Source organism: Schistocerca americana, chromosome X (genome assembly GCF_021461395.2).
Source record: "Schistocerca americana isolate TAMUIC-IGC-003095 chromosome X, iqSchAmer2.1, whole genome shotgun sequence".
NCBI classification, from domain to species: domain Eukaryota; kingdom Metazoa; phylum Arthropoda; class Insecta; order Orthoptera; family Acrididae; genus Schistocerca; species Schistocerca americana.
This window is the reverse complement of record NC_060130.1, coordinates 816,177,109-816,203,083: the sequence shown is the minus strand read 5'-3', so window position 1 is coordinate 816,203,083 and position 25,975 is coordinate 816,177,109. Positions and strand designations below refer to the sequence as shown.

At 43.1% G+C, this 25,975-nt stretch overlaps 1 protein-coding gene across 1 annotated transcript in view; it reads left to right on the top strand.

Moving 5' to 3' along the window:
- Positions 1–1,410: 1,410 nt before the first annotated feature.
- Positions 1,411–25,975, top strand: part of LOC124556584 (O-glucosyltransferase rumi homolog) — a 139,182-nt gene continuing 114,617 nt past the window's right edge. The window contains exon 1 of the mRNA XM_047130553.1: positions 1,411–1,787. Coding sequence (XP_046986509.1) covers positions 1,652–1,787 — 136 coding nt within the window. The 5' untranslated portion in view covers positions 1,411–1,651. The remainder of the gene's footprint in view (positions 1,788–25,975) is intronic.

Genomic DNA, 25,975 nt, shown 5'->3' with positions numbered 1-25,975 from the left:
GGACTACCAAACCTAAACAGCAAGAAATTTTCTACTCAATTCGACTCCTCTCCGATTTACAAAAGCACCAGGAGCGAGAAGGGTGCGTCAGTGAGTCTCTTACACGGCCGAAACAATCACGCTCACTGTAAAAGAGAAATGTATCCTTTCAGACAAGAAGTAGGTTTCTCAGAGCCAAAATTCACATTAGGCGGACAAGCAATGTGGGAGCTTAGTTCCATGGCCAGAAAACAGCTACCATGCGCGACCAGATTACCACATGGCAAATTACTCAATTTCGGAAGACCTGAGTGGGCTCTACACTAAGAAAGCTATTGTACACTTCCCCTTAAGCAGTCGGCACGATGATAGTTTTACGCGATCGACTTTCTAGTCTTAATTGACTCTCGAGACAGGTGTACGTACTGGAGTGCCCCTGGCGTTTAATTCACGTACTTAATCTCGTCTGCTTCGAGTGACCACTTTAGTTTACACATCAGCGCCAAAACTGAGTGTGCTGTGATAACTGTCTGCTGTGCAGCTAAGCCTCTGAATGGTGAAAGTTTTTCATAAAAAATCGAAATATAGTAACAAAATGCAGGAACAGGCAATGATAATAGTGTTTATTAATGACCAAAGCAGAACTGACAGTGGAAGTTCCTCTCAAAGGTCGTGTAGTAAATGCTTTACACGTCTAAGAACTGACAGAATAGGAAAAGTGTCATCCTAACATTTCAGAATATATATATTTATTTTCTCGAAAATATGTATTTGCAAACACATTAATCGGTATCAATAACGCAGTAAATAGAGCCTTTTTGGTTTATCCTTTGTATTTTGTTTTCTTCCTAAGTACCCAAAAACATCGAACATTATTTTTCTCGTCAAATAATTCTGACTTTATCACTGTTGAAATAATTTTCATTAAAGCACGTTTATCGATTTACGGTCAAATTTATGCGTGGTGTAGGCTTTCTCCCTGTAAAAACAAAATACCATTTTTGGTTTCAGTTATTTGGTATGTCTAGAAGGAGAAGGAAGAAAATACCAGGAGCTTATTAACTTTAAAGTGTGCCACAAAACAAAGCAAACAACGAAATAAGAATTAAGAAGACACGAAAGAACAAGATCAATTTCTATAACAGGAACCAGATGGACTACGATGGGTTAACTTCCGAGACAAGGCGCGTGTTGCCGTACGTATAGTCGTACTGTGGGAGATTAGTAAACACAGCGGCTTTGAAGCTATCACATGCTGCACACTACATCAATGAACGGAAGAGAGATCGCATAACACTTTCATAATAAAAAGAACGTCATGTCATGTATTCAAGAGCGTTTTATAAAATAAAAATGCTAATTTAAATGAAAGTAGGTAACTGCGTCAAAGATATTATACCACCCTCTGGCGGCTTCTCTGTGCATACTGCATATACTATGGGAGAGGGAATTTTGTCGTGTGCTACGGTTGTTACTTTGTTGTCAAATGTTGTATGTCAACAGTAATGTGATTGGGTGGTCTCGCGTTTGGTTATTTCTTGCAGGTTATTGCGTGTGATAACGTTGGTTTATTCCCGTTATTATATCATAACGGGACTGTGTCGTGTTGTGGCGGAGTGTTTGTCGCTTTGGTGTTAAACGAAATACTACGAGAGAACGTTATTTCTTTGATATGAATTGGGTTTTCATGCTGTATCTGCTATTTACCACCGTTCATGTTGTTTCACTAGATACAAATGGCTACTGTTCGTCTGACAGATTTGACGACGATGACAAATGCACGAAATTACCATCCTCCAAGGTTAAAGGTATGGTATTTTAGTACTTTAAAGTACTTTATTTTGAGCTGTTTGCCAGGATATGAGCATTATTGTAGAAGTTGTATGCTTCCAGTACCACACATTTTTAAGATATGTGTAGTAAATTTCGTCCGTAACATAAATTGATAAACTGCTTCAAAAGTTTCGGCGTTTTATTTAATCTTGGGTTGTTGCTGTGAGATGGACGTCTCGGTACTTAACTTTGTACGTTTTAATAACTTTTGCAACGATAATAACAAGAAAATGCAATTTGAACACTTGTCTACCTTTATACCTCATTTTGTGTCTTAAATAAAAAAAATTGTTATTTGATCCAAATTGAGAAGCAAAGAAAACGACTGCCGTTCAGGAGAAAAAGTATGTTTTTGTTATCACTGTAAGCAGTCGAAATATTTGTGATAATCCCGTTGCATATTCTATAGCAATGTTGTTGTCAACATGACTGCCAGTTACGCGAAAAAAAATTAAGTGATTGTAAACTCTATAAAAATCTTTAGCCTTGCGACACACTCTTTTGTACTAGTAAGAAACTATAGCTACAACATCATAATATATTTACTTAGCACTTTCTCAACTGTATTTGTACATTATTCTCAGTAAACCATAACGATACAAAGTACCTTTTACTTGCATCATTTCACCGCCTGTGTATTGTACTGTCATTTCATAAACAAAAGGAACAATTTTCTGCATTCGTCCATAAGTACTATAATTTTTCTTGTTTTGTATTCGAGGGGAAACGGCAATGTGTAAGTTACGGAAGTGCACAAAATTGTGATCTTAGTGTTCACACTGAAGTCGTGCCACCTGTCTTGGTGTACCTTTATTTGATTCTCTTTAATGCTCTTTTGCCAGTCAGTCAAATCTTCCATTAATTGTAAAGTTGACATTCAGACCTCAGTCTCCTGCCCATATACGGTGGACAAGTATTACTCATATATAAGTGGCTCTTAAAAATAAACTACACAAAAATTTTTGTGTAATCACAGGTTCAACATTACATCTGGTTTCCTCTACAAACATACAAGTGCTGCATAGTGGAGGACATGTGGGGCTATTATACCTCATCACCATTTGTGCTTTATTCATGATACTGGGAAAAAACAGTTGCTCACATTCTTTTAAATGTTTCCATGTTTCAGTGATGTTTGCCATTGTGGTACTTTCATAATTTGTGTGATGAAATAAAATGTTCATAATGTTGCTCAGTGGTGCCATATTCCCTAAATTTTAGTGGTACATAGTTCCTTTCTTTTAGTGTCTTGGAATTTGTTGTGCATTTCTATAATCCTGTGGGACTGACAAAGTAAACCACCCATAGATCTTTGTCTAGTAAAAGACCTTGGTTAAATTCATGGTACTCCCTGGGTGTTTTCATTAATAGGTCTGTAAGGGTAGTGCACACAGTCTCGTAAGGCCTCTTAATGAACTACTTAGGCCTGAGTAAGTAGGGGTAGCTCCATTGTTTGAAAAGCTGACATCTACATGTTGCCATTAGCACAGGATCCCCTTTTTTTGTTGAAAAACTACAGACGCCCTTCCTTTGCTCATGTCTTGAATGGCATTAATAACAACATGTTTTTGTGATTCATTGTGAAATATACACACTTTTTAAAGAAATATCTCAGTGCTTGTGCAGTTCTCTTTCTTAATGTAAAGACAGATCACCACAGGTTTTTATTTGTTTTTATTATTATGAGGGGATCTTCAGATATTTGTGCAATAAAACGCAGTATTACTTGTTTCGCTCTGCCAGCAAGAGAATGACTTCAAAAGTTCTCCATCTGACTGTACCACACCACCAGGCTACGAGGATCTAAAGATGGTCTTGTTGACAGAGTGAAACTGGTAATAAAAAGCAGACAATAAGCAATCTGAGGTGGTTTGCCTCTCCAGTAATTCCTGACTCTTGCTGTGTTTCCTGCGGGTGGTGCTTCTGTTTGCTAAATTTTCTTATTATTTTAGTTACTGTGTCATCTTCATTTTCAATGAAATGTAATGTGTATCAAACAAAAGTTTTTTTTGTCATCATGTTTTTTATTTCTCACTTGTTTGAAAGACATTTCTGTTGGCTGTAGTTTCGTCCATTTAAATATATATATTATCACTTTCTGGTTATCATTTGTTTTAAACACACATTTTTTTCTATAATACTTACATGAATATCATCGTTTTAAGGCTTGGTAGCATTTACTACATTCAACTTAAAATTATCAATAACATATCAAATGAAAGAGTAACCAAAACAGTTTTCATTACAAGTGTTCAATGTGAGTACCATTCACCATACAGCACACATTAAGTCGCTAGGCAAGTTCATCCCTAACACTGATCAGTGTTGCAACAACTGCTTCAGTCCCGTTTGTTTAATTGGGTTGATCAGCAGGTAGTGGAAGCACATATGCATGATCCTTTATGAACAACCAAAGGTATCGCAGGATGTCGGATTGAATGAATGTGGAGGCCATGCAAAACAGACTGTGTCATCCAGCCCATGGCAGCCAATCTGGTGGTCGGGTACTATGCCATTTAACCAGTCGTGTACTCAGTTATGTGAGTCAGGTGTGCACACCATCTTGCTGCCAAATAAGGTTCTGTGGTTCAGCTTCTTCCAATTGAGAAAAGAGCCACCAGCTACAGTTGCTTCACCCTTAAACTTTCTGTCAAGATATGACACAAATAACATTCAATTTAGGGGTGTCTCGTTGCAACTGTACCATGTTAAGGGGATTTGTATTATGTGTGTTTACATTTCCACTTAGGTGAAGTGTCAATCACTGAAGATGACATGATTCAGATAATCTTCATCATCGTGTAGCAACATTTCATTTGCAAAATTGGCACACTAACCATAGTCTGTAGGTTTAGAGCTTTAACAACTGTAAACGATAAGGACATAGTTATAAACGTCTCCATAAGTTTCCACAGTCACGTCACCGGAATTGCAAATTCAGGACTAGCTTTCGTAACTGATTTCATAAGACTGACTCACTTGTTCAGCATGCCCTTCAGCCACTCTTTGTCATCCCACACTGTTTCCTTTGCAGAGACAGAAGGTCTCTTCAAGCTCCGCCATGCGAGTCTGAGGGTTAGAATAGGCCCGAGGTATTCCTGCCTGTCATAAGACGCAACTAAAAGGAGTTTCCCACTTTTTGGCCCTTAACGCTTTTTGGGACAGGTATTCAATGCCCACTTAACTTGGCTTCCCCATCTTCAGGACAAGCAGTGGCGGCACCTTAATATTATTTGATGCCTGAGCTACACCAACTGGGGTACTGATCTTCTTACACTACTGCAGCTGTACAAAGCCCTCTTACAGTCTCATATTGACTCTGATTCAGCATTGCCCTCCACACTATGCTTGCTGGACCCTATCCACCACTGTGGAATTTGGCTCGCGACCGGAGCCTTCCGAATGAGCCTCGTGAATAACATCCTTTTGGAAGCTGGCTTTCTTCCGTTGCGGCTCTGGTGGCAACTATTGCTTGCAAATTATACCGCTGACATTCATAGTTTGCCCCGACATCTGAATTACCGTCTCCTTTTTTCTAACACGGCAATCCATCTACCGCAACGGTGGCCCAGAACTGGGAATCCCCTCGCTGTCCATGTCTGTTCGCTTCTTAATGAACTTGACATTTTCCCCCTACCACCTTTCCTGCAGGTCCATTTCCGTACAGCTCCATGGTCCATACCTTGGCCATGACTTCAGCTAGACCTATCGCAAGGCCGAAAAGACTCCGTTCCACGTTAGGCCCTCTGTCGGCAATTACTCTCTCTTCTCGGCGAGTTCCAGGACTCAGAAATAGTCTACAACGAGGGATCAATGGTCGACAGTCTTGCTGGTTTCACTTACGTTCACAATGTACGTACTGAACAGTGCTCCTTGACAGATGGCTGCAGTGCTTTCACTACAGAGTTGATAGCCATCTATTGTACCCTCGAGCATATCCGCTCTTGTGCCAGTGAGTCCTTTTTCATCTGTAGTGACTCCTTTAGCAGCCTACAAGCTCTCAACCAGTGGTTCCCTCAACACCCTTTTGTAATGACTATCCAGGAGTATCTTTATGCCCTCAGGGACAGTGGACATTCAGTGACCTGTATTTGGATCCCAGGAATCTCGACATACCAAGCAGTGAACTTGCTGACAGCCTAGCAAAAAAAGACTACCGATAAACCAACTCTGGAGACCAGCCTGCTGGAGACTGATCTCTGATTGGTCTTCTGCTGCAAAGTTTTTGCAATCTGGGATACTGAATGGCACACCCTCAGTATCCCAAACAAACTCCATGTTATCAAGGAGACAACGAATGTGTGGCAGTCATCCATACAATCCACTTGCAGGGACTCTGTTGTCCTTTGCCAGCTCCGCATCAGCCATACTTGGCTAACACATGGTCATCTCCTCCGTCGCGAGGACCCACCTTGCTATCGTCGTGACTCCTGTATAACTGTTGTCTGCCTCTTGCTGGATCGCCCAATTTTAGCCACTCTGTGGCGGACTTTTAACCTTCCCAGCACTCTACCTACAGTGTGGGCAACAATGCCTCAACGGCCGATTTAGTTTTACGTTTTATTCATGAGGAGGGGTTTTTATCATACCATGTAAGATTGGGTGCCTGGCCTACTCTCCGAGGCCTCCACCCTCCCTTCCTTTTACGTCTTTGTTGCTCTTATTTTGCATTTTGTTTGCCTTGTTGTTTGTCTGTTCCCTATGTGTGTTCTTCTCGCATTGTCTTTTATGCTGGTGATTTTAGTATGTTGCAGAGTGACTGGCTCATCATTTTTTATCCTTGTGATCAGCCAGCCCAAGCCATCTGCTATGTCATTTTATTGCCTTCCTCTACCTTTCCATTTAGTGTATGTTTCCCCCTTTTTTTTCGCTTCTTTCATTTTCTCTTTTGGTGTGGTTCCCTGTCGGGTTTACCTCCTTTTACTTCCCTCAACTCCTTTGAGTTTGTTTTACCTTGAGACTTGTTTTCTTGAGGAACAAAGGACTGATGACCCTGTAGTTTGGTCCCTTTATACCCCAAACCAATCAATCTCTTCAAGCTGATGATACCATCTACAGATGTTATCACTTGGAGGATTACAGTGGAATGTAAAATGGAATGCATGTTGCACCATAACTACAGATTCAGACCTTACAAACTGTTGTTGTTGTTGTTGTTGTGGTCTTCAGTCCTGAGACTGGTTTGATGCAGCTTTCCATGCTACTCTATCCTGTGCAAGCTTCTTCATCTCCCAGTACCTACTGCAACCTACATCCTTCTGAATCTGCTTAGTGTATTCATCTCTTGGTCTCCCCCTATGATTTTTACCCTCCACGCTGCCCTCCAATACTAAATTGGTGATCCCTTGATGCCTCAGAACATGTCCTACCAACCGATCCCTTCTTCTGGTCAAGTTGTGCCACAAACTTCTCTTCTCCCCAATCCTATTCAATACTTCATCATTAGTTATGTGATCTACTCATCTAATCTTCAGCATTCTTCTGTAGCACCACATTTCAAAAGCTTCTATTCTCTTCTTGTCCAAACTATTTACCGTCCATGTTTCACTTCCATACATGGCTACACTCCATACAAATACTTCCAGAAATAACTTCCTGACACTTAAATCTATACTCGATGTTAACAAATTTCTCTTCTTCAGAAACGCTTTCCTTGCCATTGCCAGTCTACATTTTATATCCTCTCTACTTCATCCATCATCAGTTATTTTGCTCCCCTAATAGCAAAACTCCTTTACTACTTTAAGTGTCTCATTTCCTAATCTAATACCCTCAGCATCACCCGACTTAACTCGACTACATTCCATTATCCTCGTTTTGCTTTTGTTGATGTTCATCTTATATCCTCCCTTCAAGACACCATCCATTCCGTTCAACTGCTCTTCCAAGTCCTTTGCTGTCTCTGACAGGATTACAATGTCATCGGCGAACCTCAAAGTTTTTATTTCTTCTCCATGGATTTTAATACCTACTCCAAATTTTTCTTTTGTTTCCTTTACTGCTTGCTCAATATAGAGATTGAATAACATCGGGGAGAGGTTACAACCCTGTATTACTCCCTTCCCTACCACTGCTTCCCTTTCATGTCCCTCAACTCTTATAACTGCCATCTGGTTTCTGTACAAGTTGTAAATAGCCTTTCGCTCCCTGTATTTTACCCCTGCCACCTTTAGAATTTGAAAGAGAGTATTCCAGTCAACATTGTCAAAAGCTTTCTCTAAGTCTACAAACGCTAGAAACGTAGGTTTGCCTTTCCTTAATCTTTCTTCTAAGATAAGTCGTAAGGTCAGTATTGCCTCACGTGTTCCAGTATTTCTACAGAATCCAAACTGATCTTCCCCGAGGTCGGCTTCTACTAGTTTTTCCATTCGTCTGTAAAGAATTCGTGTTAGTACTTTGCAGCTGTGGCTTATTAAACTGATGGTTAAAGCTGCATGCCCTCGGGGAAAATTACGGCCGTAGTTTCCCCTTGCTTTCAGCCGTTCGCAGTACCAGCACAGCAAGGCCGTTTTGGTTATTGTTATAAGGCCAGATCAGTCAATCATCCAGACTGTTGCCCTTGCAACTACTGAAAAGGCTGCTGCCCCTCTTCAGGAACCACACGTTTGTCTGGCCTCTCAACAGATACCCCTCCGTTGTGGTTGTACCTACGGTACGGCTATCTGTATCGCTGAGGCACGCAAGCCTCCCCACCAACGGCAAGGTCCATGGTTCATGGGGGCACAAAAAGCTTTCTTTTCACAAGTATCTCTTTTTGCTACTAGCACTTGCTAACAGAATAACAGAATACACAGGAAACAGTGCATGCACTCCGGCACGATGATACAAACAAAACTGTTTTAGTTGTTTTTTCATTTGAGCTCCCTGCCGCCATTGGATAAGCAACAGCCAGCAGCAAGTCATACTCTTAGCACACTTATTTGTTTCATAGTTTAATTCTTAATTTCTTTGCGTGTTTTTGGGTACTTGTATAGTTTAATTCGCAAATTCCGGGCGTATTATAGTAGTTGAGAGTTTTAATACCTGTATAGTGTAAATTTACATAGTCATCAGTCATCTGTTTGTTTTGAACGGCTTTTGAGATAAAAGAGAGGGGAAAATTTTTTTAGGTATGGATAGGGACTGCGCCTGTTGTGTACAGATTCAGGGGGAATTGATCACCATCTGACCAGCTGGAAGCTGTGTTGCCCGTGGTCGACAGGCTCCAGGCTGTTGTCCTGAGCGGCGGCGACATTGGGACACCCGAGGCAAGCATTTTGGCGCCTCTGGAACCTGTAGCATCACCTGGGATCTCTGATGCCACTGCACCCTCGGATTTGGGCATCTCTGCCACTCGACACGTGTCGGGGTTGCAAATCCCTAGGCGGAAGGTGAAAGTTGTTGCTGGCCGCAGAGCTGTACCCTTACACCTCTGTAACAAGTTTGAGTTACTGCCCACTGCTGGAAGTACTTCTGATCCAGCAAGAGTGGCCTCACCTGTTGCGGCAGTGGCCGGTCTTCCTAAGAGGTCCGGACAAGCACAGAGGGTGGGATTGCTTGTCATTGGGAGCTCCAATGTTAGGAGGGTGATGGAGCCCCTTAGGGATATGGGAGCTAAGGGTGGGAAGAAAGCCAATGTGCACTCCGTGTGCATACCCCGGGAGTGATCCAAGATGTGGAAAGGGTCCTTCTGGATGCCATGAAGGGTAAAGGGTGCAGCCAACTGCAGGTGGTGGCTCATGTTGGCACTAATGATGTGTGTCGCTATGGATCAGAAGAGATTCTCTCTGGTTTCCGTTGGATATCTGAGTTGGTTAAGACTGCCAGTCTTGTTAGCGAGATGAAGGCAGAGCTCACCATCTGCAGCATCGTCGGCAGGACCGACTGCGGACATGTGGTACAGAGCCGAGTGGAGAGTCTCAGACATTTCTGCGACTGTGTAGGCTGCAGATTCCTCGACTTGTGTCATAGGGTGGTGGGGTTTTGGGTTCCGCAAAATAGGTCAAGTGTCCACAACACACAGGAGGTGGCTACACGGGTAGTAGGGGCTGTGTGGCGTGGACTGGGTGGTTTTTTAGGTTAGACAGTCTTGGGAAAGACCAAAAAGGGCTCCAGTCTCAAAGGGTACATGGCAAAGAAACGACGAGAATCGACCAAGCAACAGTCGGTATTGTAGTTGTAAATTGTTGTAGCTGTGCTGGAAAAGTACCAGAGCTTCAAGTGGTGATAGAAAGCACTGAAACTGAAATTGTTATAGGAACAGAAAGCACTGAAGCTGAAATTGTTATAGGAACAGAAAGCTGGCTAAAGCTGGAGATAAATTCTACCGAAATTTTTACGGAGGCACAAACGGTGTTCAGAAAGGACAGATGAAATAAAGTAGGTGGTGGTGTGTTTGTGTATGTTGGTAGTAGTTTATCTTGTAGTGAAGTTGAAATAGATAGTTCCTGTGAATTGCTATGGATAGAGGTTATACTCAACAGCTGTACCAAAATAATAATTGGCTCCTTCTACCGCCCCCCGACTCAGATGATATAATAGCTGAATGGTTCAAAGAAAACTTGAATCTCATTATAAATAAGTACCCCACTCATACAGTAATAATTGGTGGAGACTTTAATCTACCCTCGATTTGTTGGCGAAAATACATGTTCAAAGCTGATGGTAGACAGAAAACATTTTCCAAAATTGTACGAAATGCTTTCCCTGAGAATCACTTTGAACAATTAGTTCATGAGCCCACATGAATTGTAAATGGTTGCGAAAACACACATGACCTCTTAGCCACAAGTAATCCTGATCTAATAGAGAGCGTTATGATGGATACAGGGATTAATGAACACAAGGTCATTGCAGCGAGGCTCAAAACCGTATCAACCAAAACCACTAAAAATAAACGCAAAATATATCTATTTAAAACAGCAGATAAAAATTCACTTGATGCCTTCCTAAGAGAGAGTCTCCATTACTTACAAGCTAATTATGTAAGTGTAGACCAGATATGGCTCAAATTCAAAGATATAGTATCGACAGCAATAGATAGATTCATACCGCATGAGTTAATAAGAGATGGGACTGATCCACCACGGTACACAAAACACGTTAGAACACTGTTGCAGAAGCAAAATTCAGAAGAACTCAAAATTCCCAAGCTTGGCTAAGTTTCACAGAAGCTCGAAATTTAGTGCAGACATTAAAGGGAGATGCTTTTAATAGTTTCCACAATGAAACATTGTCTCAAAATATGGTAGAAAAGCCAAAGAGGTTCTGGTCATATGTAAAGTACACCAGTGGCAAAAAACAGTCAATAGTGTCACTGCGCAATAACGATGGAAATGTTACCGATGATGGTGCCTTAAAGCGGAGCTACTAAATACAGTTCTGTGTAATTCCTTCATGAAAGAAGACAAAGTAAATATTCCAGAATTCGAAACCAGAACAGCTGTTAGCATGAGTGACATAAAAGTAGATATCTTAGGTGTTGCGAAACAACTCAAATCACTTAAGAAAGACAAGTGTTCCAGTCCAGATGGTATACCAATCAGGTTCCTTTCAGAGTATGCAGACACAATAGTGCCTTTCTTAGCAACCATATACAATCGCTCACTTGACAAAAGGTCTGTTCCTAAAGACTGAAAAGTAGCACAGGTCACACCAATATTCATGAAAGGAAATAGGAGTAACCAACTGAATTACAGACCCATATCACTGACCTCAAGTTGCTGTAGGATTTTGGAGCATATACTGTACTCGAACATTATGAATCACCTTGAAGAAAATTACTTATTGATACATAACCAACATGGATTCAGATAATATCATTCTTGTGCAACACAGCGAGCTCTTTATTCCCATGAAGTAATGACTGTCGACAAGGGATCTCAGATCGATTCCATATTCCTAGATTTCCAGAAGGCTTTTGATACTGTTCCTCACAAGCTACTATTAATCAAATTGCGTGCATATGGAGTATCGGCTCAGTTGTGTGACTGGATTCGTGATTTCCTCTCAGAGAGGTCACCGTTCGTAGTAATAGACGGTAAATCATCGAGTAGAACAGAAGTGATATCTGGTGTTCCGCAAGGTAGTGTCATAGGCCCTTTGCTGTTCCTGATATACATAAATGATCTAGGTGATAATCTGAGCAGCCCCCTTAGATTGTTTGCAGATGACATTGTAATTTACTGTCTAGTAAAATCATCAGACAATCAATTGCAATTACAAAATGATCTAGAGAGAATTTCTGTATGGTGTGAAAAGTGGCCATTGACACTAAACAAAGAAAAGTGCGAGGTCATCCACATGGGTACTAAAAGAAATCTGATAAATTTTGTGTATACGATAAATTGCACAAAACTAAGTGCTGTCAATTTGACTAAATACTTAGGAATTACAATTACGAGCAACTTTAATTGGAAAGACACATAGAAAATATTGTGGGGAAGGTGAAACAAAGACTGTGCTTTGTTGGCAGTACACTTAGAAGATGCGACAAACCAACTAAAGAGACAGCCTACGTTACACTTGTCCATCCTCTGCTGGAATATTGCTGTGTAGTGTGGGATCCTTACCAGGTAGGATTGACGGAGGACATCGAAAAAGTACAAAGAAGGGCAGCTCGTTTCATGTTATCGCGCAATAGAGGTGAGAGTGTCACTGATATGATACGGGAGTTGAGGTGGCAGTCACTGAAACAAAGGCGGTTTTCTGTGCGGTGATATCTGTTTACGAAATTTCAATCAACAACTTTCTCTTCCGAATGTGAAAATATTTTGTTGACACCCACCTACATAGGGAGAAATGATCATCGTAATAGAAATAAGAGAAAGCAGAGCTCGAACAGAAAGGTTTAGGTGTTCCTTTTTCCCACACGCCATTTGAGAGCAGAATGGTAGGGAAGTAGTATGAAAATGGTTCGATGAACCCTCTGCCAGGCACTTAAGTGTGGATTGCAGAGTAACCATGTAGATGTAGATTATTTCTAATTGTAAGCTGAATGTAATAAATGCTGCAAATCCTCCACACCCTGATACTCATTTTGAAATGCCTGGTACATGTGGCCTATTTGTGTGTACCTGTATAATCTTCATTTTCTAAGCTGCTGAATTTATACCTTAATTAATCCTCATATTATTCCATATTCTTCCAAAGTTTGATCTTACCAGTTCCTTTTCCTATTGCTTTTTTGTGGAAGAATGTGTGAAGGACAAACATGTTGCTCTTCATGGCCATTGTACAGATATATAATCTGTCTCCAGCATCATAGCTAAAGTTTCCCACTGAAGACTAGACCTTTAGCTTTATCCTACTTCTGTATTAAAACTTCCACTTACCACCAGGTAAGAACAGGACAGAAACTTCAAAAATGTGATGCCACAGAACAGTACTGAATGTTAAGTGAATTATCTTGTAACTGAAGTACAGTTATTGAATCAAATCAAGGAGTAAAGAAATTAATCTTGCTATTTGGATTTATATAGTCTTGATACCCAAATTTATGCCTTTTGATCTCTTTCCTCAGTTACAATGTTTATAGTTCCCTTATACTACAGCTACACAACCTTTGCACTTTAAGATCACGTGTGTTCATTTTGTACTGATTTGCTACTATGTGGGGGACTTCAAAAGGTAAGTTACACAATAAGGAATATACGTATTGAGATGCCAATGTCAAAATACCTAGACTCGTGAACAGAGGTCGACAAGAGGTTCGTGAACTAACACCACTTATTGCCCGAACCGCCCGTTTCTGAGACAAAAATATCCTTTTAGAATGAGAAGAGTTAACCCAAAATATAATACCATATGACAGTAGCAAATGAAAATAACCAAAGTAGACTAATTTTCGTGTCGAACGATCACTCACTTCTGATACCGTTCGAATAGTAAAAATAGCAGTATTAAGTCTTTGAACAAGATCCTGAACGTTGGCTTTCCACAACAGCTTACTATCTATCTGAACACCTAGAAATTTGAACTGTCCAGTTTCACTAATCATATGCCCATTCTGTGAAATTAAAATGTCAGGTTTTGTTGAATTGTATGTTAGAAAATGTAAAAACTGAGTCTTACTGTGATTTAGTGTTAGTTTATTTTCTACAAGCCATGAACTGAGGTCATTTACTGCACTATTTGAAACCGAGCCAATGTTGCACACAACATCTTTTACTACCAAGCTAGTGTCATCAGCAAACAGAAATATTTTGGAGTTGCCCGTAATACTAGAGGGCATATCATTTATATAAATAAGGAACAGGAGTGGCCCCAACACTGATCCCTGGGGCACCCCCCACTTGACAGTATACCACTCAGACCCCACATCACAGCCGTTATTAACATTGTGAATAATGACCTTCTGCTGCCTGTTGCTAAAGTAAGAGGTGAACCAATTATGAGCTACTCCCCGTATTCTGTAATGGTCCAACATCTGGAACAATATTTTGTGATCAACACAATTAAATGCCTTAGTTAAATCAAAAAATATGCCAAGCATTCGAAACCTTTTGTTTAACGCAGAGAAAAGAGAATATAGCATTTTCAGTTGTTAAACGACTTCTAAAGCCGAACTGTACATTTGATAACAAATCGTGTGATATAAAATGATCAATTATCCTTACATACATAGCCTTTTCAATAACTTTTGCAAATACTGATGGCATAGAAATAGATCTAAAATTATCTACATTATCCCTTTTGCCCTTTTTATAAAGCGGCTTTACTATTGAGTACTTTAATCGCTCAGGAAACTGACCATTCCCAAAGGAAAAATTACAAATATGGCTAAATACAGGGCTAACATGTGCAGCACAGTACTTTAATATTCTGCTAGACAGTCCATCATAACCATGAGAGTCCTTGTCTTCAGTGATTTAATTATTGACTCAATCTCCTCTTGTCTGTGTCACAGAGGAGTATTTCAGACATCAATCTCGGAAAGGCATTTGCCAAGAGAGTTATATGATTTCCTGTAGAAACTAAATGTTTATTTAATTCACCAGCAATGCTCAGAAAATGATTGTTAAATACTGTACATATATCTGATTTATCAGTAACAGAAATATTTTTACTGCGAACTGTGCTGCTGACCAGACACTTCCTCACAACTGACCATATGGTTTTAATTTTAGCCTGTGAATTAGCTATTCTATTTGCATACCACATACTCTTTGCCTTCATGATAACATTTTGAAGCACCTTACAATACTGTTTGGAATGGGCTACTGTAGCTTTATTGTGACTACTTCTAACATTTTGATATAATTCCTGCTTTGTTCTACATGATATCCTTACCCCACTAGTCAGCCACCTGGGCTGCCCATTACTGCTAGTACCATGTTTAGAATGTTCTAATGGAAAGCAACTCTCAAAGAGCATGAGAAATGTGTTAAGGAAAGCATTGTATTTATCATCTATGTTATCGTCACTATAAACATCCTGCTACTCTTGTTCCTTGACAAGGTTAAAAACTCTCTGTTGCTGTTGGATTAACTTTCCTACATAGTTTGTAATTAAATATGACCTTGGTTTGAGTACAAAAGCCTTTTAGTGTTAAAATTTGTGCATCGTGGTCTGAAAGGCCAGTCACACTTTCACTAACACAATGCCCATCTAGCAATGAAGAATGAATAAAAATATTGTTTATGGCTGTGCTACTGTTCCCCTGCACCCTAGTTGGAAAAAATACAGTTTGCATCAGATCGCATGAATTTAAGAGATCTACCAACTTCCTTTTTCTTGCACCATCTTATACAAAATTTATATTGAAGTCACCAGTTTCTGGTACTTCCTACAAAGTGAATCAATAACCCTCTCTAGCTTGAGCAGAAATGCTCTGAAGTCGGAGTTAGGGGACCTATAAACAACAACAATTAGAAGTTTAGTTTCACTAAATTCAACTACCGCTGCACAACATTCAAATATCTGCTTGGTGCAGTGTCGTGATACGTCTATGGACTCAAATGGAATACTGTTTTTTACGTGCAGAGCCACTCGCCCACCCCACAAGGAACTCCTTGAGAAACAGCCGGCTAATCTGTAGCCTGGTAAAGGAAGCCTCTGAATTGTTCGATTATTTAAGTGGTGCTCTGATATACCAATAATTTCATGCTCAACATCTATAAGCAGTTCATCTACATCTACATTGATACTCCGCAAGCCACCCAACGGTGTGTGGCGGAGGGCACTTTACGTGCCACTGTTATTACCTCCCTTTCCTGTTCCAGTCGCGTATGGTTTGCGGGAAGAACGACTGTCTGAAAGCCTCCGTGCGCGCTCTAATCTCTCTAATTTTACATTCGTGATCTCCTCGGGAGGTATAAGTAGGGGGAAGCAATATATTCGATACCTCATCCAGAAACGCACCCTCTCGAAACCTGGCGAGCAAGCTACACCGCGATGCAGAGCGCCTCTCTTGCAGAGTCTGCCACTTGAGTTTATTAAACATCTCCGTAACGCTTTCACGGTTACCAAATAACCCTGTGACGAAACGCGCCGCTCTTCTTTGGATCTTCTCTATCTCCTCCGTCAGACCGATCTGGTACGGATCCCACACTGATGAGCAATACTCAAGTATAGGTCGAACGAGTGTTTTGTAAGCCACCTCCTTTGTTGATGGACTACATTTTCTAAGGACTCTCCCAATGAATCTCAACCTGGTACCCGCCTTACCAACAATTAATTTTATATGATCATTCCACTTCAAATCGTTCCGCACGCATGCTCCCAGATATTTTACAGAAGTAACTGCTACCAGTGTTTGTTCCGCTCTCATATAATCATACAATAAAGGATCCTTCTTTCTATGTATTCGCAATACATTACATTTGTCTATGTTAAGGGTCAGTTGCCACTCCCTGCACCAAGTGCCTATCCGCTGCAGATCTTCCTGCATTTCGCTACAATTTTCTAATGCTGCAACTTCTCTGTATACTACAGCATCATCCGCGAAAAGCCGCATGGAACTTCCGACACTATATACTAAGTCATTTATATATATTATGAAAAGCAATGGTCCCATAACACTCCCCTGTGGCACGCCAGAGGTTACTTTAACGTCTGTAGACGTCTCTCCATTGATAACAACATGCTGTGTTCTGTTTGCTAAAAACTCTTCAATCCAGCCACACAGCTGGTCTGATATTCCGTAGGCTCTTACTTTGTTTATCAGGCGACAGTGCGGAACTGTATCGAACGCCTTCCGGAAGTCAAGAAAAATAGCATCTACCTGGGAGCCTGTATCTAATATTTTCTGGGTCTCATGAACAAATAAAGCGAGTTGGGTCTCACACGATCGCTGTTTCCGGAATCCATGTCGATTCCTACATAGTAGATTCTGGGTTTCCAGAAATGACATGATACTCGAGCAAAAAACATGTTCTAAAATTCTACAAGAGATCGACGTATCAGATATAGGTCTATAGTTTTGCGCATCTGCTCGACGACCCTTCTTGAAGACTGGGACTATCTGTGCTCTTTTCCAATCATTTGGAACTCTCCGTTCCTCTAGAGACTTGCGGTACACGGCTGTTAGAAGGGGGGCAAGTTCTTTCGCGTACTCTGTGTAGAATCGAATTGGTATCCCGTCAGGTCCAGTGGACTTTCCTCTATTGAGTGATTCCAGTTGCTTTTCTATTCCTTGGACACTTATTTCGATGTCAGCCATTTTTTCGTTTGTGCGAGGATTTAGAGAAGGAACTGCAGTGCGGTCTTCCTCTGTGAAACAGCTTTGGAAAAAGGTGTTTAGTATTTCAGCTTTACGCGTGTCATCTTCTGTTTCAATGCCATCATCCCGGAGTGTCTGGATATGCTGTTTCTAGCCACTTACTGATTTAACGTAAGACCAGAACTTCCTAGGATTTTCTGTCAAGTCGGTACATAGAATTTTACTTTCGAATTCAATGAATGCTTCACGCATAGCCCTCCTTACGCTAACTTTGACATCGTTTAGCTTCTGTTTGTCTGAGAGATTTTGGCTGCGTTTAAACTTGGAGTGGAGCTGTCTTTGCTTTCGCAGTAGTTTCCTAACATTGTTGTTGTACCACGGTGGGTTTTTCCCGTCCCTCACAGTTTTACTCGGCACGTACCTGTCTAAAACGCATTTTACGATTGCCTTGAACTTTTTCCATAAACACTCAACATTGTCAGTGTCGGAACAGAAATTTTCGTTTTGATCTGTTAGGTAGTCTGAAATCTGCCTTCTATTACTCTTGCTAAACAGATAAACCTTCCTCCCTTTTTTTATATTCCTATTAACTTCCATATTCAGGGATGCTGCAACGGCCTTATGATCACTGATTCCCTGTTCTGTACATACAGAGTCGAAAAGTTCGGGTCTGTTTGTTATCAGTAGGTCCAAGATGTTATCTCCACGAGTCGGTTCTCTGTTTAATTGCTCGAGGTAATTTTCGGATAGTGCACTCAGTATAATGTCACTCGATGCTCTGTCCCTACCACCCGTCCTAAACATCTGAGTGTCCCAGTCTATATCTGGTAAATTGAAATCTCCACCTAAGACTATAACATGCTGGGAAAATTTATGTGAAATGTATTCCAAATTTTCTCTCAGTTGTTCTGCCACTAATGCTGCTGAGTTGGGAGGTCGCTAAAAGGAGCCAATTATTAACCTAGTTCGGTTGTTTAGTGTAACCTCCACCCATAATAATTCACAGGAACTATCCACTTCTACTTCACTACAGGATAAACTACTACTAACAGCGACGAACACTCCACCACCGGTTGCATGCAATCTATCCTTTCTAAACACCGTCTGTACCTTTGTAAAAATTTCGGCAGAATTTATCTCTGGCTTAAGCCAGCTTTCTGTACCTATAACGATTTCAGCTTCGGTGCTTTCTATCAGCGCTTGAAGTTCCGGTACTTTACCAACGCAGCTTCGACAGTTGACAATTACAATACCGATTGCTGCTTGGTCCCCGCATGTCCTGACTTTGCCCCGCACCCGTTGAGGCTGTTGCCCTTTCTGTACTTCCCCAAGGCCATCTAACCTAAAAAACCGCCCAGCCCACGCCACACAACCCCTGCTACCCGTGTAGCCGCTTGTTGCGTGTAGTGGACTCCTGATCTATCCAGCGGAACCCGAAACCCCACCACCCTATGGCGCAAGTCGAGGAATCTGCAGCCCACACGGTCGCAGAACCGTCTCAGCCTCTGATTCAGACCCTCAACTCGGCTCTGTACCAAAGGTCCGCAGTCAGTCCTGTCGACGATGCTGCAGATGGTGAGCTCTGCTTTCATCCCGCTAGCAAGACTGGCAGTCTTCACCAAATCAGATAGCCGCCGGAAGCCAGAGAGGATTTCCTCTGATCCATAGCGACACACATCATTGGTGCCGACATGAGCGACCACCTGCAGATGGGTGCACCCTGTACCCTTCATGGCATCCGGAAGCACCCTTTCCACATCTGGAATGACTCCCCCCGGTATGCACACGGAGTGCACATTGGTTTTCTTCCCCTCTCTTGCTGCCATTTCCCTAAGGGGCCCCATTACGCGCCTGACGTTGGAGCTCCCAACTACCAGTAAGCCCACCCTCTGCAACTGCCCGGATCTTGCAGACTGAGGGGCAACCTCTGGAACAGGACAAGCAGCCATGTCAGGCCGAAGATCAGTATCAGCCTGAGACAGAGCCTGAAACCGGTTCATCAGACAAACTGGAGAGGCTTTCCGTTCAGCCCTCCGGAATGTCTTTCGCCCCCTGCCACACCTTGAAACGACCTCCCACTCTACCACAGGTGAGGGATCAGCCTCAATGCGGGCAGTATCCCGGGCAACCACAGTCTTAGTCCGATCAGGGGATGCGTGGGACGAGCTGGCCGTCCCCGACAAACCCCCATCCGGACCCCCACAGTGATGCCCATTGGCAACAGCATCAAGCTGTGTGACCGAAGCCAACACTGCCTGAAGCTGTGAGCGAAGGGATGCCAACTCAGCCTGCATCCGAACACAGCAGTTGCAGTTCCTATCCATGCTAAAAACTGTTTTGCAAAGAACGTCTGAACTAATCTACAGAGAGCGCAAACAAATCGACAAAATTTAAACGGTTATTAAAATACAAGATTGCCTAGTAAATGCAGTAATGCTGCTACTTGCGCACTGCTGACACTGCTCGGCGGCGGAAGGAGACTAAGCGAAATTACACTATTCAGGTACTAAAACGCGATGCTACACTCTCAGATACTATAATACGCCCGAAATTTATGAATTAAGCAATGCAAGTACCAAAAACACGCAAAGAAATTAAGAATTAAACTATGTAACAAATGAGTGAGCTAGGAGTATACGACTTGCTGCTTATCCAACGGCGGCAGGGAGCACACTGTGACCAACCGACACTGGCCGTTCAAAACAAAAACAGTAGACAGACTACGCGAATTTACACTATTCAGGTACTAAAACGCGATGCTACAACTCTCAAATACTATAATACGCCCGAAACTTATGAATTAAACAATGCAAGTACAAAAACACGCAAAGAAATTAAGAATTAAACTATGTAACAAATGAGTGAGCTAGGAGTATACGACTTGCTGCTCAGCTGCTTATCCAACGGCGGCAGGGAGCACACTGACTGTGACCAACCGACACTGGCCGTTCAAAACAAAAACAGTAGACAAACGACTACGCGAATTTACACTAACTTTATCTCTAATACCTCTTATATTTTGATGAAATATGCTAATTCCTTCTCTACTTGGAAACATTACACCCTCGGTAGGTGAGCCTTTAGTTAGAGGAACTTCCTTTAAGCAGGTATACCTATCAGTTGACTTCAATCTAAAAAAGGTGCACCTCTAACGCCAACTACTACAGGAATTTTTCCATGAGTGACACCACCACCACCACCACCACCACCACCACCACCACCATCACCCACTACACTGTCACCTATAAGCTTAGCCAGCATCCCCTTCCTATACCTATTGAGGTGCAGGCCATGCCTAGTGAAACCTGATCTACTGATAGACCCAACTGGCACCACTGAGATGTGACCCATGCTCTCTGCCATCAGCGCCCTCCGCAGCCCCACGTTAATGCGCCTAACAGCTGCATTAAGGTGAGGTCGATCATGACACTGAAACAGTTGCACGAAGTGCACATTAGTCCACCAGTTTGAGTAGCTATCTTTACCAGGTCACCACCTAAATCATATTCCCTGTCCCTATCGAGACTGTTCCCTGCTCCACCCACTATCACTACCTGATCCTCCTTTGTAAAATTCTTACATAACTCCCCTATGCTGTCAGTCACTTGAGCCAACCCTGCACTAGGCTTCACAATGCTGGTGACCTGGTACTCACTCCCCAACACTTCCTGCAACTGCTGGCCCACACCTCAACCGTGAGAACTACCTAGCAGCAGAACCTTCTTCTTTCTGCTAGACTTTGCGACTAACCTAGGCCTCCTAATTGCTGAGGACTGCTGCATGTTCCCTACATCTACAGCTATAGGAGGCTCCTCTCCATTCAACTCTGACAGTTGGTCATATCTATTGCATGTACGCAAAGTAAAACTGTCTGAATACCTCTTCCTAGCTGCCTTCTTGCCAACTGCCAGTTCCCATTCCCCACCACCCTACACCCTCCTCAACCTATCTAGTTCCTCCTTTGAGCATTGTAACTGCACCTGAAGGGCACAGATCTTACTCTCCTGCTCCTCTGTCAATTTATTTCTACTACAGATTCTGCATTCCCAGGAGAGGATCTCACTAAAATGACCACTGGCTTCCCCACTACATTCCCCCCAATGAAAATACTTTGAACAAATCCCACACCGTAACCCACTACTCACAAACCTATGACAGAGCCCACACTTCTCACTCATGGTAAAATTTTGCAGTTACTGAAAAAACTATACGTCTATGTTACCAAAGTTCAGTTACATCAGTAGAACTATTTAAGAACTAACAATAATGGTCTCAAAATTCTCTGCCTATTAAGAAAGCAACTACTCATGTTAATACACTACACAACAGCTAATACCAGTACCAACAAAATTTCACAAAATTATTAGCTGAAACCAGCTATACAGTGTTAGTATAGAGTACATGTTTTGGGTTTCCTGCACACACGGGTCTGTTGCGATACAGTTAACAGGTGCTTCACAGTGTGGGTCTGAAATGGCTCGGGAACTGGAAATGTACTCCAAAGTAGGAGTAGGTGGGACAGTGCAGTTCTTGTGGGCAAAAGTCTAAATTGCACACAGATGCACCAGTGATGAGTATGTTCACGCAGTGGTTCTCAAATGACTCCATGACCAAGGAGCAGATTTCTATCATCAAGGAACTGAATGCTCTGCAGAACTATCTGACTGTTGGTTACAGAGACTTGGTGATGATGTTGAAAAATAGTGTCATATGTTTGTGTCACTTTGAAATGTAGTGCAGCATTCAATAACAGTTGTATCACTTGTCATAATAATGTGCAAGTTACATTTTGGAGTCCCCTCATATTTATGTAAATTGTAATTTAACACTCTTGCATCTTTCTGCTGTCAGTAGGTTACCATTGGCTTATGTAACACAGTGTTAGTATTATTAATTTATTTATCCAAGGATCAGTTTACAATAATATAGGATTTTTCATCTTACTAAAATTACAATTTAACTACTAAATTCTGTGTGCACGTTTGTGCGTAAGAGGTGTAACATCACATTTTAGTAACTGTAAAGTGTAGATTTGTGCAGTTTGTAGCACAGTTGTCATTTCTGTTGAACAGGCAGCTACATAGTTCAATAAGACATCAGCTTCCATCGTTGGCGTGTCAGGAAGGTAGAAAGTTTCATATTTAGCTTTCTTTGTGTGCTTTTATAGTTAATTCATGAAGACTTTGGCTTAGAGCTTAATGTGTAACAGTCTTTTCATTTTGCCTGTCTGTAACTCAGTGTATCATCTTTATGGTGAATAGCAATCTATCCTTCCCATAATTGTTCACATTCCAACGTTGACTTTCCATTGTTCGGTTACTGTTGTTATGGTGGATAGGATGTGTGTACGCCGTGTGTGGACGCAGGAAAATCTGGCCGCAGTTCCTGAACAGCTGAAGACACTTTCAGCTACCATCAGCAGTCTTCAGACTGCTGCCTCAGGGTGAAGCGGGGGCAAAGAATCTGGCACATTACATGGGACACCTCAGGTGTCACTTGTTTTCCACACGGGCTCAGCTGCTGAGCCACCTTGCAGTGTACCTAACACAGTGGATCTTCCCCCCCCCCCCCCCCCCCCCCCTGCAGGGTGAGTGGCTGGTGGTAGAATGTTCATGTCTCTTGGGGGTGGAGGGCCAATGTGGAGGATGGCAGGCTGTCCTCGCCCATTAACTATGTGAAAGGACAGGTGTCAATTACTTCAACATTGTCTGAGCAGGCGCACTAACAAAGGGAGGGGGAGGTTGGTAGTTATCGGGAGCTCCAATGGTAGGTGCATTATGGAGCCTCCTAGGGAAATAAGTGTCCAGGGCTGGAAAGAAATTCAGTGTGCACTCGGTATGTCTGCCAGGGGGCATCATCCGAGCTGTGGAGGCAGCCTGTTGCTACTGGGTGTTCAGGGTGTAGATGTTTGTGAGTTATGGCTCAGATCGGCACCAGTACTGTTTGTCACTTGGGTTCTGAGGTCATCCTCAGTTCATACGGCCTGCTGGCAGAAATGGTGAAGGACTACTGGCCTTGCACACAGGTTGCAAATGGAGCTCACAATTTGCAGCAACATTCACAGAATTGATCGGGGTCCTCGGGTTTGAAGCCGAGTGGATGGTCTCGAGCAAAGGCACCGTTGATTCTGTGTTGGTCTTGGCTGCAGATATCTGGAAATGTATTATCATGTGAAGAATCGGATTTCTCCCGTTGACAGGTCAGGATTGCACTACACAACGAAACCCCCCAGGGGATCCACAACTCTTTTGTGGATACGTGCGTAGCGAGCACGGGGCCCCGAGCTAATGTGGCCTTCCTTCCTTTCCGGGCTGCATACCTTCCTTTTCCGCATCCTTCCCCATCCCCTGTCTTCACCCCCCCCCCCCCCCCTCACCTCTGGCTCTTTCTTTGACTTTCTCCCCCTCTGGGAGTATGGTTTGCGCCTACGTCCGGAGACGGACGCTTGTAAATGTACCGCATTCTTCTTCTTCCTTGCTTGTATGTCTTCTTCCTTCCTTTGTCCTTCTCTTTTCCTTACCTCTTCTCTTTACCCTTTTCTCCGCTGCGGCGTTTGAGACCCCCTCTTCTTTCCTTTCCCTTTCTCTTTCTTCCTCCCTGTGCGTGTCTGAAGGCCGACCCACGCACTTCCATGCGTAGCCGGTGACGGGGTAACGCGTAATTCCCCGCCCCGGGTAGACAGGTAGGACACGTACGTACCCCCTGGTAAAGGCCAGGCCCAGGGAGGGGTGATTACCCGAGCTGATACCTTCCGAAAGTGCCGATTGGTCCCTCCGTCCGTTTGTCGGGAGGTGTGACCTGAGGTGTGAACAATCACCTAAGGCGGGTGTGCCCTCGGTGAGGGCCCCCACAAGGGAGGAGCGCGCCATCGGAGACGCCGGTAATCATGGGGGATTCTTCCGCAACGGTTTCCTCACTTTCCACTATGTCTGCTCACAAACGTAAGTTCACTGAGTCTCAGCCACAGACGGTTCTTCCATCGTTGCCACAGTTCCTTGTTGTTTCTCGGTCTGACGAAGGTCACGACTTTTCCACGGTCAACCCTTTCATTATTCAGAAAGGTGTCGACGCAATTGCGGGTCCTGTAAAGTCTTGTTCCAGATTACGGAATGGTACCCTGTTGTTAGAAACACACAGTGCCCTCCAGGCTCAAAAATTGCTGCGTACTTCTCTGCTCCACACCTTCCCTGTCCGGGTGGAACCGCACCGTACCTTAAATTCCTCGCGTGGAGTCGTTTATACACGCTCCCTCGATGGATTGTCTGACGAAGAAATTCAGCACTACCTGTCTGACCAGGGCGTCACCGCTGTTCATCGGGTTATGAAAAGGGTTGACTCAAACGTCATTCCAACCCGCACTGTCTTCTTGACATTTGACAAAGTTCAACTCCCATCAAAAATCAAAGCAGGCTATGAGATAATTTCCGTTCGCCCTTATGTCCCAAACCCTACGCGTTGCTATCGATGTCAGCGGTTTAATCACACCAGCCAGTCCTGTTCCAATCCGGCCAAATGTGTTACGTGTGGCAAGGATGCCCATGAGGGTGCTTGTCCACCTCCATCCCCTCACTGCATCAACTGTATGGGTGACCACGCTGCTTCCTCTCGAGATTGCCCCGTTTTTAAGGATGAAAAGCTCATCCAGGAAATAAGAGTGAAGGAAAAGGTGTCGACCTTTGCTGCTCGAAAGTTATTCGCCAGTCGACAGCCCACCGTGCCTCAGAAAGGAAAATACAGCACTGTCCTTGCTTCTCCTCGGCCAACAAAGGAGGCGGCCACGCAGACTTGCGACCTCACATTTAGTACCACGGTCGTCAGATCGGCCAGCGCAAAGATCGCCCGTTCAACCTCACCACTTTCGCCTGCCCACTCTATGGCTCACCCTTCGTCGGGTTCTGCTAAATCTCGAGCCCAAAAGTCAGACGCCAAGTCTTCGAAAAAAGAGCATTCTCGTGAAGAGTTTTTACGTACTGCAACTTCACAACCATCGGTTCCTCCTTCCTCTAAACATCATACCTCCAAGAAGGCTACGAAGAAACACAGTTCCTCTCCTTCTCCGCCGAGGCGTGTCCCAACTACAGCACCACCTGGCGGAAATCGCCCTCGGCCATCTTCCGTGTCGCCGAGGCGCACTGCTGGTGGCCGGTCAACTGGCCGATCGTTGGTGGCAGGAGCTGCTCCTGACCAACCTATGGATCAGGATCTTCTGCCTTCGACTGAATGCCATTCCATGCTGTCGGTCGCAAGCTCTGAGCAGTCGTTGAGTTGACAGCACCCTTGGTCACGTTTCTCCATTTTCTGTTCACCCTATGTCCATTATCCACTGGAATATCCGCGGCATTCGCGCCAATCGGGATGAATTGTCGATCCTCTTACGAACCTACTCGCCGGTCATCTTCTGTCTTCAGGAAACAAAGCTGCGTCCCCATGACCGCTTTGTTCTCCCTCATTTTCAGTCTGTCCGATATGACCTCCCCTCTGTTGAAGGCACTCCAGCCCATGGAGGACTCATGATTCTGCTCC